Source organism: Pleurodeles waltl, chromosome 3_1 (genome assembly GCF_031143425.1).
Source record: "Pleurodeles waltl isolate 20211129_DDA chromosome 3_1, aPleWal1.hap1.20221129, whole genome shotgun sequence".
NCBI classification, from domain to species: Eukaryota; Metazoa; Chordata; class Amphibia; order Caudata; family Salamandridae; genus Pleurodeles; species Pleurodeles waltl.
In genome coordinates, this window is record NC_090440.1 from 1,979,068,538 (window position 1) to 1,979,084,223 (window position 15,686).

General features: G+C 48.2%; 1 protein-coding gene across 1 annotated transcript in view; it reads right to left on the reverse strand.

Moving 5' to 3' along the window:
• Window positions 1–1,275: 1,275 nt before the first annotated feature.
• Window positions 1,276–15,686, reverse strand: part of MRM3 (mitochondrial rRNA methyltransferase 3) — a 49,908-nt gene continuing 35,497 nt past the window's right edge. The window contains exon 4 of the mRNA XM_069226373.1: window positions 1,276–2,671. Within this exon, the coding sequence (XP_069082474.1) occupies window positions 2,040–2,671 (632 nt within the window). The 3' untranslated portion in view covers window positions 1,276–2,039. The remainder of the gene's footprint in view (window positions 2,672–15,686) is intronic.

A 15,686-nucleotide genomic window follows, 5' to 3' on the forward strand; every position in this document is an offset into this window, starting at 1 on the left:
GTGAAACAGAAGATGGATTGTCACATCAGATGGACAATGGAAGAGAAAAGGGTCTTCCTTCTCTGTATGTCATACTTGATGAAAGCTGAATGAGGACTGGTTAGATCGGTTGACTCCTTGATGGGAAAGGGGCATATATGTTGTTTTATAAATATGGAAACAGTTTCAGAGTGCTCTCATGAACTATCTAGAGCACTTGTTTAATGGCATTCTGACAGCCTGAAAGGTTTTGTGGCCAGGCAACATACTGTCTCATTTAAAGTGAAATGCTTTATGGACCTGTTATTTATAATAGCAGGGCTTGCTGCATGACAACATGACCTGGCGCTCTGAGGTTTTTAATATTTGAAAAACGAGAATGTTTTTACCTTTGATGTCATGAGATGGTACTGTATTACTATAGAAATATTTTTTGTTTATATCCATCAACTGGAAGGTGTCACTGGACTCAGAATATGGTTGTGCATGTTTCACGATTCATGCATTTATTGAAAAGATATTGCTAATGGTTTTAGTATTCAGTACAGTATATTTTGGAGAGGTGCATGCCGTCTGGAAAGAGTTCCTTATTAAAAAGAAAAACACGTACACACTACATTCTACTTCTTAACTTGTGGTACGCGGACCCCAGGGAGTGTGCAAAACCTACTCGAGGGGTCCGCTAATGTTTGAAAAATTAACTATTATGAGCGGATTGCTAATGTACATACACGTAAAAAAGCAAAATTGAATGTTTTAAAACGCTTTGTAAATATGAGGAAATTTGAAACTGGAAATTAAGTTAGTATCTTTAACTTGAGTCATAAGAGCAATGCAATTATCGAAAACAGAATCTAGTATGGATAAATGGTGTCCTCAGTTGAAGCAGCACTGGCTATGTGCCCACAAAAAGACAGTATGCATTAGGAGCAAAAAAAAGATAAAGTGATATGCTGGAGTCTAGCATATTGCTTCGTCTTCCTGAAATAACACTACATTTTGAAAAGTGCCAACCTCCCCATTGAAATTTCCAGTTTTGTATTTTTTTTGTCAGCGAACTAAGTAAAATATTTTATTATTTGTGTATTTGTTTGATATATGCTTGTTTCTGTATTTTGGGGCATTGTTTTTATTTTCAAATCGTAGAAACTGCTGAGGGGGTGAGGGATCCGGTCCTCAGCTTCCCGTAGTGATTTAGTGTGGGTCCACATTTGTCAAAAGGTTAAGCACCGCTACTCTGCAATATTCAGCACTAAAAGAAAACCACCACATTAATTTTACATTATACAAAAGAACTGCAGAGACAATATATTTATTTACAAAATGGCGTAGGCACACATGCCAGCAATTTACAATTATTGATAAAAGCAAGGTAATCGGTCAAGTAAATTCTTCCCTGGTCTACAGATGACGGCTACACAAAGCAGTGATTTTTTAATGGGCAACAATGGTAAAATCGGAAATCGTCCAATCGTTTTACAAAACCTAGTCACACGGGATGTCGCAACCTATTCGATGATACTCGTCATTTAGGGTTCTACTATTGAACTTCAAGAGCCAATTGGAAGTAGCACCATCTCCGACAGGAAATGGAATTAAAACAGTCCCTGACAGGACTGAAGTCCAAAAATGAACTATTGTATGAGGTGAACGTTTAAGAAAAGTATTGCAGCCCTTCTTAAGAGCGTAGTTGGCAAGTTTTAGCATGATGCTTGTAGGAGACCATACATTAAATACCAGGATGCATAGGTTATGAGGCGCCAGGACACGAGCTGAAACTGTAAATGCTAATGCGAAGTCTCAGCACGCAGACTTAACATCGGGTGAGCAGCTGTTCACCTCCCAGTAGGCAGCACATCTAACTCAAATGCTGGACGCCTGCATTACCAACAGCATGGCTCGAGCGCGTCAGCTGCCCTTCCACAGAAGTCATTCGTACAAGGCAGACTCTTGACTGTCCACCACACTGTTGTCTCACGGCGGCGCTAGTCCACAGAAGTGCCGCTCATCTAAGTTACCTGATACCACATCCCAAGTCCAATATTGCACTACTCTCTTCATCATATCACAGAATGCCTTTTGCTTCTAGTTTCTTGGTTATTCCTTAACTGCAGTTGCCTTTTTCCTTCGAACAACAGAATACTCGCTGCCATGGCTGAATTTAAGCTCTCCACACCTGGCACAATAGGGATGAGGAGAATGGCTCCACCCATACTCTCTGCCAGCTGAAGGGACTCCACACTCAAACCCTGAGTCTCCCCGCCAATGACCAGGGCGGCTGGAGCCTGTGCCCAACGATCATGGTAGCTCTGTACATTAAGCTGCGGCGCAGAGGCGCTGCCCATCACCTCTTCACCCTCACTCTCTTCGCTTTCATCACCAGAAGAGGAATACTCCTCCTCCCGGGCGCTCATTCTCTTTGGGTGGGTGGATACCCAGCCATAATCACTGGCCTTTCGAGGCGCGCTGCTCCCTTTGAGTCCGGTGCAAGTGTTGAAGTCCTGGTCCTTTCCTAGCGTGTTCTCCATCCTATGCCTGGTGCTCGTGCCGCAGTTGTCTGCCACATAGACTCGGGTGCCTTCTGAAAGGTAGTTGCGAAGAACGTCCCACTCGAGACTGGTGATGACAGGTATGCGAAAATGAGCCCCCATACCGGCACGGAGAACCTTGGGCTCCCATGCATCAACACAACCTAGAAAGAAGAAGCAAAACGGATTTAGAAATGCAGCCAAAACCAGTACAACGCTCCTTTGTCATTTCCATCGTATCACAAATCTGATAAGGAATAAGAAAAAGCAGAAAGCGCTATGAAGCCTGAAATCCGCACACTGAATGAAACTACTTTACATTGCTTCGGTGCATTAAGCGGATTACACATGTTTAACTTGAAAATATTCTCTTCACGAGGACAGGTCTCCGCCAGGGCTTGTTCTACATCACACTCGAGTCTTTTTACTAGCAACCCAAGTCACATCTCCCCAAAGCCCCCCCACACCCAAACCTCCCAGTACACATGACATACTCCTGGAAGTTCAGGAGTAAGTTACACTTACCAGGAATGTATCTCACCGCCGCACACAAACTTAAATTTAAGCAGGAAGCAAATATCTGACGAAAAGGAAAGCTCAAACCTTGTACCCGTGGAGAGGGTTTGTCCCAGCTATAAAGGAAGGAAGGATAGTTGCCACAACACAGTTACTTAAGTGTACAAATAACTGGCTATTAAGGTATCTCGTTTGCTTAGCTACGTGTCCCATGTTTACATTTCTGGGCAGTGGGCACCGGTACCAACCAAGGAAATACGTAAGCAATTTGGTAAAGCCCCGGGTCTCATCCACGAAAATGTCACAACTCAAAACCTACAACAAACAACCACATGACTGACAGACTCCAGATCTGCCGTGGACAGTAATACTACAGACTATGAAAGGAGCTAGGGTACCAGAATGATAAACAGATTATGAGCTACACAAATGTTAATTAACATTAATAATGAACCTACCCACATTGCTTTCTACTCGAGGAATGTCTCTCTCAAAGCCGTCTATGGAAGTTCTGCCGTCTCCCCCAACATGCGAGGAATAGTAAACTTACCCAACACTCTCACTGGGAATCAGATGCAACTATGTTCAAAGATGCACTAGTTGACATATTTTTTTAACAATATTTAATATGGATAGTACCAGCAATTAGACTAAATTAAGGCAGAAGGAAAGGGTAGCTAAGAAAAGGGGATTTATTAAAAAGTGGGGAAAAAAAAAAAAAAAAAAAAAAACATTGATCTTGTGCCTTGGCGCAAGTGTAAATGCAATGTGTTCGGGAAACTAAACTTGTGAGGACCTTGTCCTGTCCTCCTTTTCTCCTTGCCACATGCCCAACGTGCAACAATATATTATAACTGGTTAATTTGCTTAAATGGACAATCTGTAAATCAAGACACAGTAACCGAGCATTAATGATGAAGAGAGAACTAAAACTGCACAGTAAAATAGTTTAACTGCTGCTGGACATTTCTGCCCATCAGGAGTTCACAGCGTCAAGCCTGATGTGGGGAAAATCATCCAAACCAGTTCCTGCGACGTGCCAAACACCTTGGCACGTCGCAGGAACTGGTTTGGATGATGTTGGGGACACACCGTCCCCTGGGAGTGAGGATTTAGTTAGGACTGCATCTTTCTCAGTCACTTCAAAATTATCTCTGAAAATCAATACCTGGGGAAAAAAAGACTGTAAAAGGGAAACATGAACGCAGGAAAACAAGGAAAACTGACCCCCTTAGCTCTGAAAAAACCCAAAACACTTAACACAATATGGCCTCTCTCTAAATAGATACTTCTCTCACCCTTCTAATTTGGTCAGAAACCATTTGGTTATTCTTGGACACTGAATTATCTTTTTCCACTCATTTTATCTTTGTCACCAAGAACATAGTTTTCTACCTCTGCCGCCTCCATGAGATACACCTGCTAGTATAACCTTAACCAAAATTGCTCTTTTCATTCAGTTGGCCTCCTACACAGACTACTGTTATTGGGTATATGGAGGTCTCCCATCTAAAACATTGAGTAAGCTTCAAGAAGCACAACCCTTCACTGTCCTGATCATTTTCCGAATGAAAGGTTCTGCCACATCCAGACGCACTATAATCAATCCAACTGATCACCATAGACAATACAGGATCAAATTTAAATCATCCTACAGTACAAAGCCTACATGATAGCACTGGTCTATCGAACTATCAATTTCAAGCCACCTCCCTGAACATCCACGTTCAGCCACCCGCAGCAGGCCTGACAGAAGTGTGAGTTAGTGATGAATTTTAAAACAAAAAGAATTGGTGCCTTAACCCTCCGTACTGACCCCCAAATGCCACAGTCAGTCCTGACCTGTTCAAAGGACTTTAGACCCTCATGGTCAAAAGGCTCACCAATCCTAACTTCCAGCTTCCTGTCAGGTTATGAACTCCATTGCTTTAATGCTGGGTTAAACTCTGGGTTGCCGGCAACAGGTGTTATTGGTCCTGGGACAGTGGAAATCTCCCTGCTAAGTTCCTAATCACAGCTGTGTTCTATTCTGCCAATGTGGCTCTTGTTACATGTGAGCAGTTGAGACCCTGCACCTTCTACTTCTTAGGTGACCAAGGAGTCAAATATGTGCACCGAAGCAATCGTCTGGACAAGCTTTCCGCTTTTTGCTCAATGCCACTCCACCATATATTGAAGTTGAATCACGTAATAGTAGCTGGTTACGTATCATAAAGCCCGACACCAACATGAACATCTAAGAAGCTAAGACCATTAGGACATTATCTACGTACATGCAGATCTTGTGTTCAGTCTGGCTAATCTTCAACCTCCCTCCCTCGCCCCTTGTGTTATCATTGGATCTCACAGTCATGGATACTATGAAGATCGGAGGCAGGGGGTGATTCCTGTGTCATCCTCTGCACCTCAACTGGGAGAGTCAAGTCTCTGTTGACCTTTACAGTGACTAAAAACCCAGGATTTAACTTTGGGGCCAAGCCCCATCAAGCATTTCTTTAAGAAACAGCCAGTGTATTCTATCAAATGCTTTTTCAGTGACAACAGATAGAAAGACAGTGGTCAGGGGGCGTGGCCAGCAGCGAATGGAGTAGGTGGCAAGGCCAAGAGCTCCAGCACGCACATCCCCATCCTGCTATTAAACTGAGCCAGAAACCACATCCACATGATCCTGATCCCCGCGAGGGTAAATATAGTGCCTGGGTGACTGATCAGAGCCTGGCACCAGGCCGGGACCACTGGCCTTGTGAGACCAACTTGGTAGCCGTCCCCGCATTGACTAGCCGGATGGCCAGCAACCACGCTCTCCAGATTAGTGACAGCGGCTGTGCCGGCCCTCATCTCTCCCACAGCCTGCATACTTGGAGATACATTTGCTGTCCCGCTGCTCTGCCCACTACTGCTGTCCACGAGCAAAGCCCTGGTCCACCACCTAAACAGCAGGACGGGTTGCAAGTGTGGGCCGCAATGAGGGGTGATCGACAGGGCCTACTGACTGCCGCCTGACAGACATACCAGCGGGAGACGGAGATTCATTGCCCTCACCCCACAGGCTGCAACTGGCGGTAGGAAGCCCACCACCACCCTGTTTTCCTCGGATGTCTGCAATCTGCTAGTGTGGTCCTCACTGGTGGGTGAGACTAAGTCCCTCACCCTAACTACCTGATGGTCGGGGTGACTATTGAGGAGGCAGTTGCCACCAGCACAGATGGCTCACAAACCGGATGCCGAGAGGTGAGGAGAAATCTTGACGTTCCCTGTTCTTCTTGACGCCAGTGGTCCTCATCGGTGGGAGGATTTGTTGCCTAGCCTTGGAGCAGAGCAGCAGGTGAGCTCCATGCGGGAGGCCCCCTGACCAGGACTGCAGGGTGCCACTTAAAGGACTGGTGGTACATCCCAACATTGGAGCACATGACTGCACTCTGGAGAGTGTGTTTCCCCTTCCCCCTCACTAGATTACTATTTTGGGATGGAGACCTGGGGAGGTCGTCCCACAAGCAGCGATCGGCGGTGGGGTGCCCCGCCGACAAAGCCACAACACCAGTGTGCTGCTGGGGGCCGTCGTCTAGAAGTCATCTTACTTTTTTTTAAAAATTTGGTTGGTAAGTTCATGGGTGTACGTGTGCGGTGCGACCTCACTTGTCTGACCCTGTGAGAGAACTGTGACTCACTGACATGGTACTGCCTCCTACGAGCACCCATGACGCCTAGGCAAAGCTGCGGCCTGGAAAGCAAGGCCAACCCTACAGTGGGGCTTCCTTAACTTCCCGACAGGCTGGAGCTTGGCGCACTGTGGCCTGAGGCAAAGGTGCTGTAACGCTTGAGCTTCTTCTCACAACGTACATCCTACTCATGACCCCCGCCCCTGCCACCCATCTGAGGGCCCCAGTTGTACAACCATTGGACTGCGCAACCCTTGACGGATGCTTGGTACTTTTCGACTGGTCCGCTGTCCATGGTCTTTGGGGAGCCTGCTGCACCTTGACTACTGAAGAGGTTAAATGAGACTACAATAAAGGCACCTGCCGACAGCCTTCTGTGTGCCCATAATCGCTTCCAGGGGTGTCAGGCCCCCTTTGACTCTCCTGATACCCATTCCTGGCTGTGGCCTGAGGCCCCCTTGCCTATTGGCCCCTGTTGCAGCACTACCTACCAGACTCTAATGGGTAAGAGCACTCACAAGCAAGACCAAGATATGTGGGTGGGTACGTTGGGGGGGCTTGTAGCTAAATGCGGGAGACACTCTGGATGGGGATGCTGACCGAATTGGAACTAGTGAGCCTACTGTGGCCTCCACCTCAAGATATTTTACAGGCCATCAAGGTGTTACAAGCAGACTCTGCATACAGTAGAGTTAAAAGTAGTTTACTGCAGAGCCACTAACCGAAGCAGGCAGCCTCAATGGAAAAAAATAATTAAATAAATAAATAAAAAAAATCAGTCAACTGATCATTACAGAACCCTGGGCTCCTAGAGTTCTCTTTCACACACCCAGTTTCTGTTACCATGACACATAGTAGAAGCAAACCATCAATCAATCAGAGTGTTTGTAAAGTGCACTACTCACCCTTGAGGATCTCAAGGTGCTGAGGGGAGGGAGGGCTGCTACTGTTCGAACAGCCATGTCTGGAGAAGCCCATAACCATAACACATACTGCGAGGCTCTTGAGACTAAGAAAAGACATCCTTGGTACAGACTTGGGGCTCCTAAGGGACGACCACTGGTATCTTGCTGAACGGGCTGCACCCGAGAGGAACCTCACAGACATATCTCCCGTGTTGACATCCATTAATGTACAACTCACCACCATGGAAATGAGTCAAAGTCCTAGAAGTCCGTTCGGAAGATTCAGAGAACAGATCATGCCATAATAACATACTACATAGAGTGCCATTGAGTCTCCTACCCCATCTTCCCCCACTCCCCGAGACTAGCTGTAGTGCGCCTGCTCTATTAAAAGGATTGTGATCTTATTCTGCAACGGGTGCGCCAGCGTGGGACCCGGACTGTCGTGAATGGTAGAATAATGATTTTCCCGGACTTTTGTTGTGAAGTCCAGTGGCAACATTCCACATTTGTGGAGGCGAAGAAGACACTGCGAGACAGGGGAATCTCATATTCGATGCAGTTCCCTGCACGCCCGAGAGTGGTGACACCTGAGGGTGCTAGGTTCTTTCAGTCACCGCAGGAGGCATGGTCAAGGAGAGCCCCGGGCTGGACCCAGTGGAGAACACTGGGCAGGACCGGCAGGGAACCACCCATGCTCCCGGAGGTGAAGAGCCTTGAAAAAAACAGTAGCCCCAACAGAAATGCAGGTGTAACAAGAAAGAGTGGTGGAGGGAGTGGCATCTCTGAGAAGATCTGGCTCCGGACCATCATCACCCTCACCCCAGGAGACAGTAGATGAGGTGATCTAGAACTGCAAGGCTTTTGTAACAGTCTCCGTGGGGAGTGGAGGGGGTGAACCTGATGGTTCTCTTGAATTTACCAATGTAATACTGTAGGAAGCTGGCTCTGTTTATACTATATCAAAATGAGATTTAGTGCGCACATAATCCAGGGGTTCCCCAGAGGCTTAACAGAGGCTAAAGTAGAGAATACTAATGCTCTCTTTTGTGGTAGTGTGGACGAGCAGTTAGGCTTATCAGAGGGTAGTGCAAAGCATTTGTTGTACACACACAGACAAAAGAAGAAGCACACACTCAATGACTTGACTCCAAAACAATTGATTTTATATAGCAAAAAATATATTTTGTTAATTTATTTCTAGAACCACAAGATTCAAGTTGTAGGTAAGTACATCAATAAATACGTATTCCACATAAGTATCAATAATACTTTGATTAGAATTCGTAAGTTGAAGAGTTTTTGAATAAAATGGCAGTAATCTGTTTTAAAAGTTGACACTGCAATTTTCAGAAACAGTTCTGGGGGAGGGGGGGGGGGGGGAGAAGAGTGAGTATGATTTAAAGGTAGGTACACGACTTACAGTTTCAGTCTCCGGGGGTTAAAAAGTCCACAGTTTGGGGTTCAAGTTAACCCCAAACACCCACCACCAGCAACACAGGGCCGGCCGGGAGCAGAGGTCACAGCTGAGGCAAATTTAACATGGGCTCCTGTGGAGACTGGGCACTCGGATTCAGATCTGCTGGCAGGTTAAGTACCCGCATCTTCGGAGGGCAGACCAGGGGGTTTTAGAAGAGCACCGGCAGGCGGGCTGGTAAGCACCAAACACATACCCTCAACAGCGAAGGGGCGGCTGGGTGCAAACATAGCATCGGGCTCCCAATGCTTTCCTATGAGGGGACCCTGGGGGTCACCTAGATGCTTGCAGGCTGGGTCCAGGGGGTCTGTTGCGGAAAACCACAGGCTGGACAATTAGGAGGGTCGCCTGCTGAACATTGCTGCACTGGAGGTCGGGTTCCCCAAAGCCGGGGAGTTGTGGGTGCAGTGTACCTTTTGGTGACTAGTATCTCCGTCCAGTGCTGTCGCAGTCAGGTGGGTCCTCTGGATTCACACTACAGGTGTCGTTGTGGAGGGCAGGAGAGGTCAACCCAGGATGGGAGCTTGCTCGGAATCACCTGGGGATCCTCTCTAGTCAGTTGGACCACATGGACACAGGCCGTGGGGGTCGGGTGGAGAGTGGTCAGGATTTGCGAATCCGGGAAGGCTTTGGAGTCCTTAGATGTAGATTCTTCTTGTACAGGGCCGCTGTCCACAGGAGTTCTTGGTCATCTGTGATACAGGAAGTCCTCTGGAGGCTTGGCAGAGGTTGCTAGACCCGCAGGATGCACTGCTTTCTTTTGCAGGGCTTTTGAAGCTGGAGACAGGCTGGTAGGGGTGGGGCCAAATCAGTTTTCGTCTTCCATCTTCTCTGCTGGGCTTTCAGCTAAGCAGTCCTTTCTTGTGAGGTCGCCAGGAATATGGTGAGCTGGGTTCAGGAAAGCCCTTAAATACTAGAGTTAGGGGCCTTACAGGGGCCAGAGGCCAGTAGCCAATGGTTACTGTACCCAAGGTTGGCTACACCTTTCCTGTGCACACTCACTTTGGGGAGGTGGGCACACTCTCAACCCTACTGGTCCCTGTCCTCCAAACCAAGATGGAGGATTCTGCAGGGAGGGGGTCACTTCAGCTCTGGACATCCTAGGGGTGGTCCCAGCTGAAGTGGTTACTCCTTGCTTTTCCTAAGTTTCCCGCCGAACCTGCTGCCAAAAGTGGGGGGCAGGCATCTCCACTAGCTGGAGTGCTGGGGGCACTGTAACAGGAGGCCTGAGCCTTTGAGGCTCACCGCCAGGTGTTCCAGTTCCTGTCGGGGGGTTGAAGCACCTCCACCCGGAGGCTTTGTTTCTGGCCTCAGAGAGCACAAAGGTCCCATGGGGTCAGAAACTGATCTGCTAGTGGCAGGCTGGCACAGACCAGTCAGTCCTACACTAGAGGATTGGGTAAAATACAGGGAGCATCTCAAAGATGCCTGATGTGTGCTTTTTAGAATACATTCAACACTGGCATCAATCTGGGTTTATTGCGCTGACTTCCCAGCCTTCAGTGAAGCCATCATAGAGCTGTGGAGTTTATAATGACAAACTCCCAGCCCATGTACTTAATATGGCCACACTGCACTTACAATGTCTAAGAATGGACTTAGACATTGTAGGGGCATATTGCTCATGCAGCTATGCCTTCACCTGTGGTACAGTGCACCCTGTCTTAGGGGTCTAAGGCCTGCTAGAGGGGTGACTTACCTATGCAATAGGCAGTGTTTTGTGGGCATGGCACCAGGAGAGGGATGCCATGTCGACTTTGCCTTTTTCTCCCCAACACACACGATCTGCAATAGCAGTGTGCATGTGTTTGGTAAGGGGTGCCTTAAGGTGGCATAACACCGGCTACAGTCTGTAGGGACCCTCCTTGGCCATAGGGTCCTTGGTACCACTGGTACCTTTTACAAGGAACTTATCTGGGTGCCAATTGTGGAAACAATGGTACAGTTCTAGGGAAAGATCAGCATCGGTAACAGGCAAAAATTGTATGTGTGTGTTTCTGCAACAAGGGCCAGTTTCCTACCCTGGAGGTCTTCGACACTAAAGAACAAGTTTACTTACCTTCAGTAACACATTATCTGGTACAGATATTTTCTAGTTGCAGATTCCTTACCTTAGAATTTCCCCCAGGTATCAGTATGGATCTGGAGATTTTTCGCAAGCAGTACCCTTAAGTGCTGTTAGGTGGCTTTGGTTGGCTCTACGTCCGCCGTCGGCGTTGTACATGCCGGATATGACATCATGGGATCTATATAGGTGCCACCCCAGCACCCTGACGTCAGTTTCTTTTCACGATTTTCCACACTAGAAGAGTGGAGCCATGAAGAACACTGATCACTGGTGCATCAGAACTAGGGCCCTGAAAGAAAAGTCCCTGTCCCCAGAAATCAATCGGCAGAACGGGGGAGGATGGGTGGGTCTGTAAGGAATCCGCAACTACAATATGCCTCTACCAGTTAATGTGTTACCAAAGGTAAGTAACTTGTTCATCTGATGGAGACTTCTAGATGCAGATTCCTCACCTTAGAGTAGATACCCAAGCAATACCACCCCCTGAGATGGGTCTGCGAACCAAGATCATACTAGGAAGTCCTGCAGGATCGAACAGGCAAAATACCCATCTCTTCAGACCTGACTGTCCAGGCAGAAGTGCTTGATGAACGTGTGCCAAGACACCCACGTTGCTGCCTGAGACATGTATAGTACTGAAACTCTGCGTGCAGACCTTGTGTAGTTCCTGTTGCTCTAGTAGTGTGAGCACACAAACCCTCCGGGCATTGCTTCTTAGCCAATGAGTAGCACATTTTAATGCAGAGAATGACCCATCTGGAGATGGTCCACTTCTGCACTCCCTGACCTTTCTTCGTACCCACATACCCAACAAACAGTTGATCATCCAGCCAGAACACTTTGGTACGACTGAGGTAGAACGCCAATGCTTTTTTTGGGTCCAGATAATGGAGTCTCTCCCCCTCTTCCTTAGAAAGATGTGGGAGTCCGTAAAAAGTATGCAAGATGATGGATTGGCCTGACCACTTTTGGTAAAAAAAAAAGAAAAAAAAAAAAAAGGAAGCCCTGGTACGAAGCACCAATTTATCAGGATGATTGGAGAGTAAGGGCCTGCAGCTCACTCACTCTGCGGGCAGAAGTGATGGCCACAAGAAAGGCTGTTTTTAAAGTTAAAAGCTGGAGCAGACTTATGACGTGGCTCATGAGGAGCGCTTGTTAGAAAAGTAAGAACCAGGTTCAAATCCTACTGGGGGATTATGAATGCTAAAGAAAGAAACATATGGTTAAGACCGTTTCAGAATCTACTAAAAATAGGAGATTTAAAATAGGAGTGTTGGTCGGGTAATCTCAGAAAAGCAGAGATAGCAGACAAATAGCCTTTGAGGGTGCCCAAAGCAGAGCCCTGCAGGTCTAAAGAAAGTATGAACAAGAGGACCTTAGACTTGTCAAGAGACTTGTCTGTGCATCATGCCATAAATTTATTCCATCAACAGGCGTATTTCATTTTGGTGGAGGGACAGCTGGCTGTCAAGATAACATTACAGACTTTGAGCGGAAGGTCAAAAGCTGTCAACTGCTGGCAATCAATCTCCACGCAATAAGGCGCAGACTGGACAGGGTCGGGTGGAGAACTGTCCCCTGCTGCTGCGTCAGAAGATCCTCCTGAAGAGGCAGTCTAATCGGGGGACTGATGGCCAAGCTCAATAGCTCAGGATAAAACTCTTTGTGCCCAGTCTGAAGCCATAAGAATTACTTGGGCCTGGTTATTCTTTATCTTCTGGGCAGAAGTGGTATGGGCGGAAAAGCATACAGGAGGCCCAAGTGCCACTCGAGACTAAAAGCATTGCTGAGCGAATACCGCCTTAGAAACTCCATGGTTCAAAACAGATGACATTGCATGTTCTCTACGGAGGTGAACAGATCTAACCAAGGCACTCCCCACTGCTGAAAGAGACCTTGTGCCACTTCCGGATGGAGGTGCCATTTGTGATCGACCAAGCACTGACGGCTGAGTTTGTCCGCTCTGGCGTTCAGAGCCTGCCAGGAGTTGAACCACCAGGGAAATGCCCTGAGGTTCCGGCCATGTCTAGAGGAGCAAAGACTCCTGACAGAGGGTCCAAGACCCCACCCCGTCTTGCTTGTTGCAATACCACATGGCGGTGGTGTTGTCCGTGAACACCTGCACTACTTTCCCTTTGAGAGAGGGAAGGAATGCTTTCAATGCTAGCCTGATCACCCTGAGCTCCAAAAGACTGATGTGGAGCCCGGACTTTGCCGGAAACCAGATATCTCTGATCTCCGCCTCTCCCATGTCACCGCCCCATCCCAGGAGTGATGCATCTGTCACTACTATGAGATCTGTTTGGGGATGGGAGAGGATCTGCTTCCGACCCAATCGTGGTTCAAGAACCACCACTGCAGATATTGTGTAGTTCCCTCCAACATCTGGACCATGTTGATGAAATTCCCTTATGCTGAGGCCATTGGAACTTCAGGTCCCACTGCAGATCCCGCATATGTCACCTGCAGAAGGCCATGAGGCCCAGCAGCCTCAGAGTCTTACTCACTGATATCCATGATCGAGGCTGAAACAGCAGTACCATAGCATGAATATCCTGGGCTTGTCGCTCTGGAGGATAGACCCGAAACTGCACTGTGTCCAGAACAGCTCCAATTAAGGGGAGTGTCTGAGAGGGAGTCAGGTGTGACTGCGGCACATTTACAGTGAATCCCAAAGAATGCAGGAGTTACGCCGTAGACTGGAGGTGGGAGAAGACAGCCTGGGGCGAGCCGCCTTCAACAGAGAGTCGTCAAGGTATGGGAAGACTGAAACTCCTGACCTGCACAGGTAAGCTACAACCACCACCATCACTTTATGAACACCTGAGAGGAGCTCATGAGGCCAAAGGGGAGCATAGCAAACTGCCTGTGTCCTACCATGAACCATAAGTAACATCTTTGGGCAGGCAAAACAGGAATATGGAAATATGCGTTCTGCAAGTCCAACACTACCATCCAGTCTCCTGGGTCCAGGGCAGATAGGACCTGAGCCAGAGTGAGCATTTTAAACTTCTTCTTGAGGAAGAGATTGAGGGACTGGAGGTATAGGATAGGGCAGAGGTTGTTGTCCTTTTTGGGCACCAGAAAGTAATGGGAATAACCAACACAACCTACTTTTGTCAAAGGGTTCCTCTCTATGGCTCCCATGGCCAAGAGAGACTTAACCTCCTCCCGGAGAAGCACCAAGTGATCCTCCGTCTTCCGATCGTAGGATGTTCGCATAGATGCAGCGATAGAAGAGGAGGGAGTAGCCCCTTAGAACTATTTGCAAAAATCACCTGTGATGTGCTGTATTGCCAGTGGGCAGCTGATGGCAAATCCTGCCTCCGACTGGTCCCTAATGGGGAAGCACCAGACTAGGAAAGTTTAGAGTGTGCAGCAGGAGGGGCAGTGGACTGGGCAGACCGCTGGTCCCCTGATCAACGAAGACGTTGGATTCCAGGTCCTCGGCCATGCAAAGGTGGGCACATGAGCGGCACGGTGGCTGGGGGGAAAGGGACATGATTGGGCACCCCTTCCGTAGCCACAAAAGGGGGACAAAGAGCAGCTGTGAGGCCTAAGGATCTGGCAGTAGCCCGGGACTCGTTAAAGTGACTGAGCCCAGAGTCTGCTTTGTCTCCGAAGAGTCGGGTGCCATCAAACAACATGTCCCTAAGTGTTGATTGGACATCACCAGAAAAGCCAGATGTTCTCAACCAACTGGGGTGCCTCAAGGCCAACATTTTGCAACCAATTTACCTAGTGAGTCAGCGTATTCAGTCCACATCGTATCCCTCCCATCAGCAACAGCTTGGGAGAGAATGACCCGGGTCTCCTTTGGGAGCTGTGGCAGCACCTGCACAACCGGGCCCCATAAGTATGGGTCTAACGGACCAAAAGACATGTTGTGTTTATGGACCGCAATGCCAGACTGGAGGAAGAAAACATTTTCTTCCCAAGCTGATCCAGACTCTTTGATACCCTATGCAGAGGGGCGGAAGGTAATGCACACGGGGATGTGGAGGCTTGGACAACCAAGCTCTCAGGTGTTGCATCAGGAACACTGGGTAATTAGGCGCTGGTCTGTGGCAGCAGACGATTATCCTATTAACAGGATTTGGACCAAGTCCAGAGAAGGACATCAGTGTGGGATTCATTAAAGGGCAAAAGGGGTTCAGAAAAGGAAGCACTCGGGCTGCAGAACCTCAGTCAGAAGGTTAGTCCTGATGGCCACCGAAGGCAACTAGAGGCACAGGACCTTGGCCGCTCTTCTAACCCCCATGGAATAGAACGCTCCCTCCTCCGTAGCCACAGCAGGGGGAGAAGGCATGCCGGAGTCAGGGGAAATGTCCGGACCACTAACTTCACTCAGGCCCACACGCCAGTCCATAGGGTCTTCAAGCTGGTATTCCAAAGGGTCCAGTAACCCCTCCAAATCCTCACTATACCCATAAGAATAAGGGTCAGGATCCGACCTAGGGAGCCAAGTCCCAGCCAAAGTCAGAATTGGCATTGTGCGACCCCAGACCAGCTCTGTGTCTGTGTTGAGATAGCACAACAGATGCGAGTTTGGAC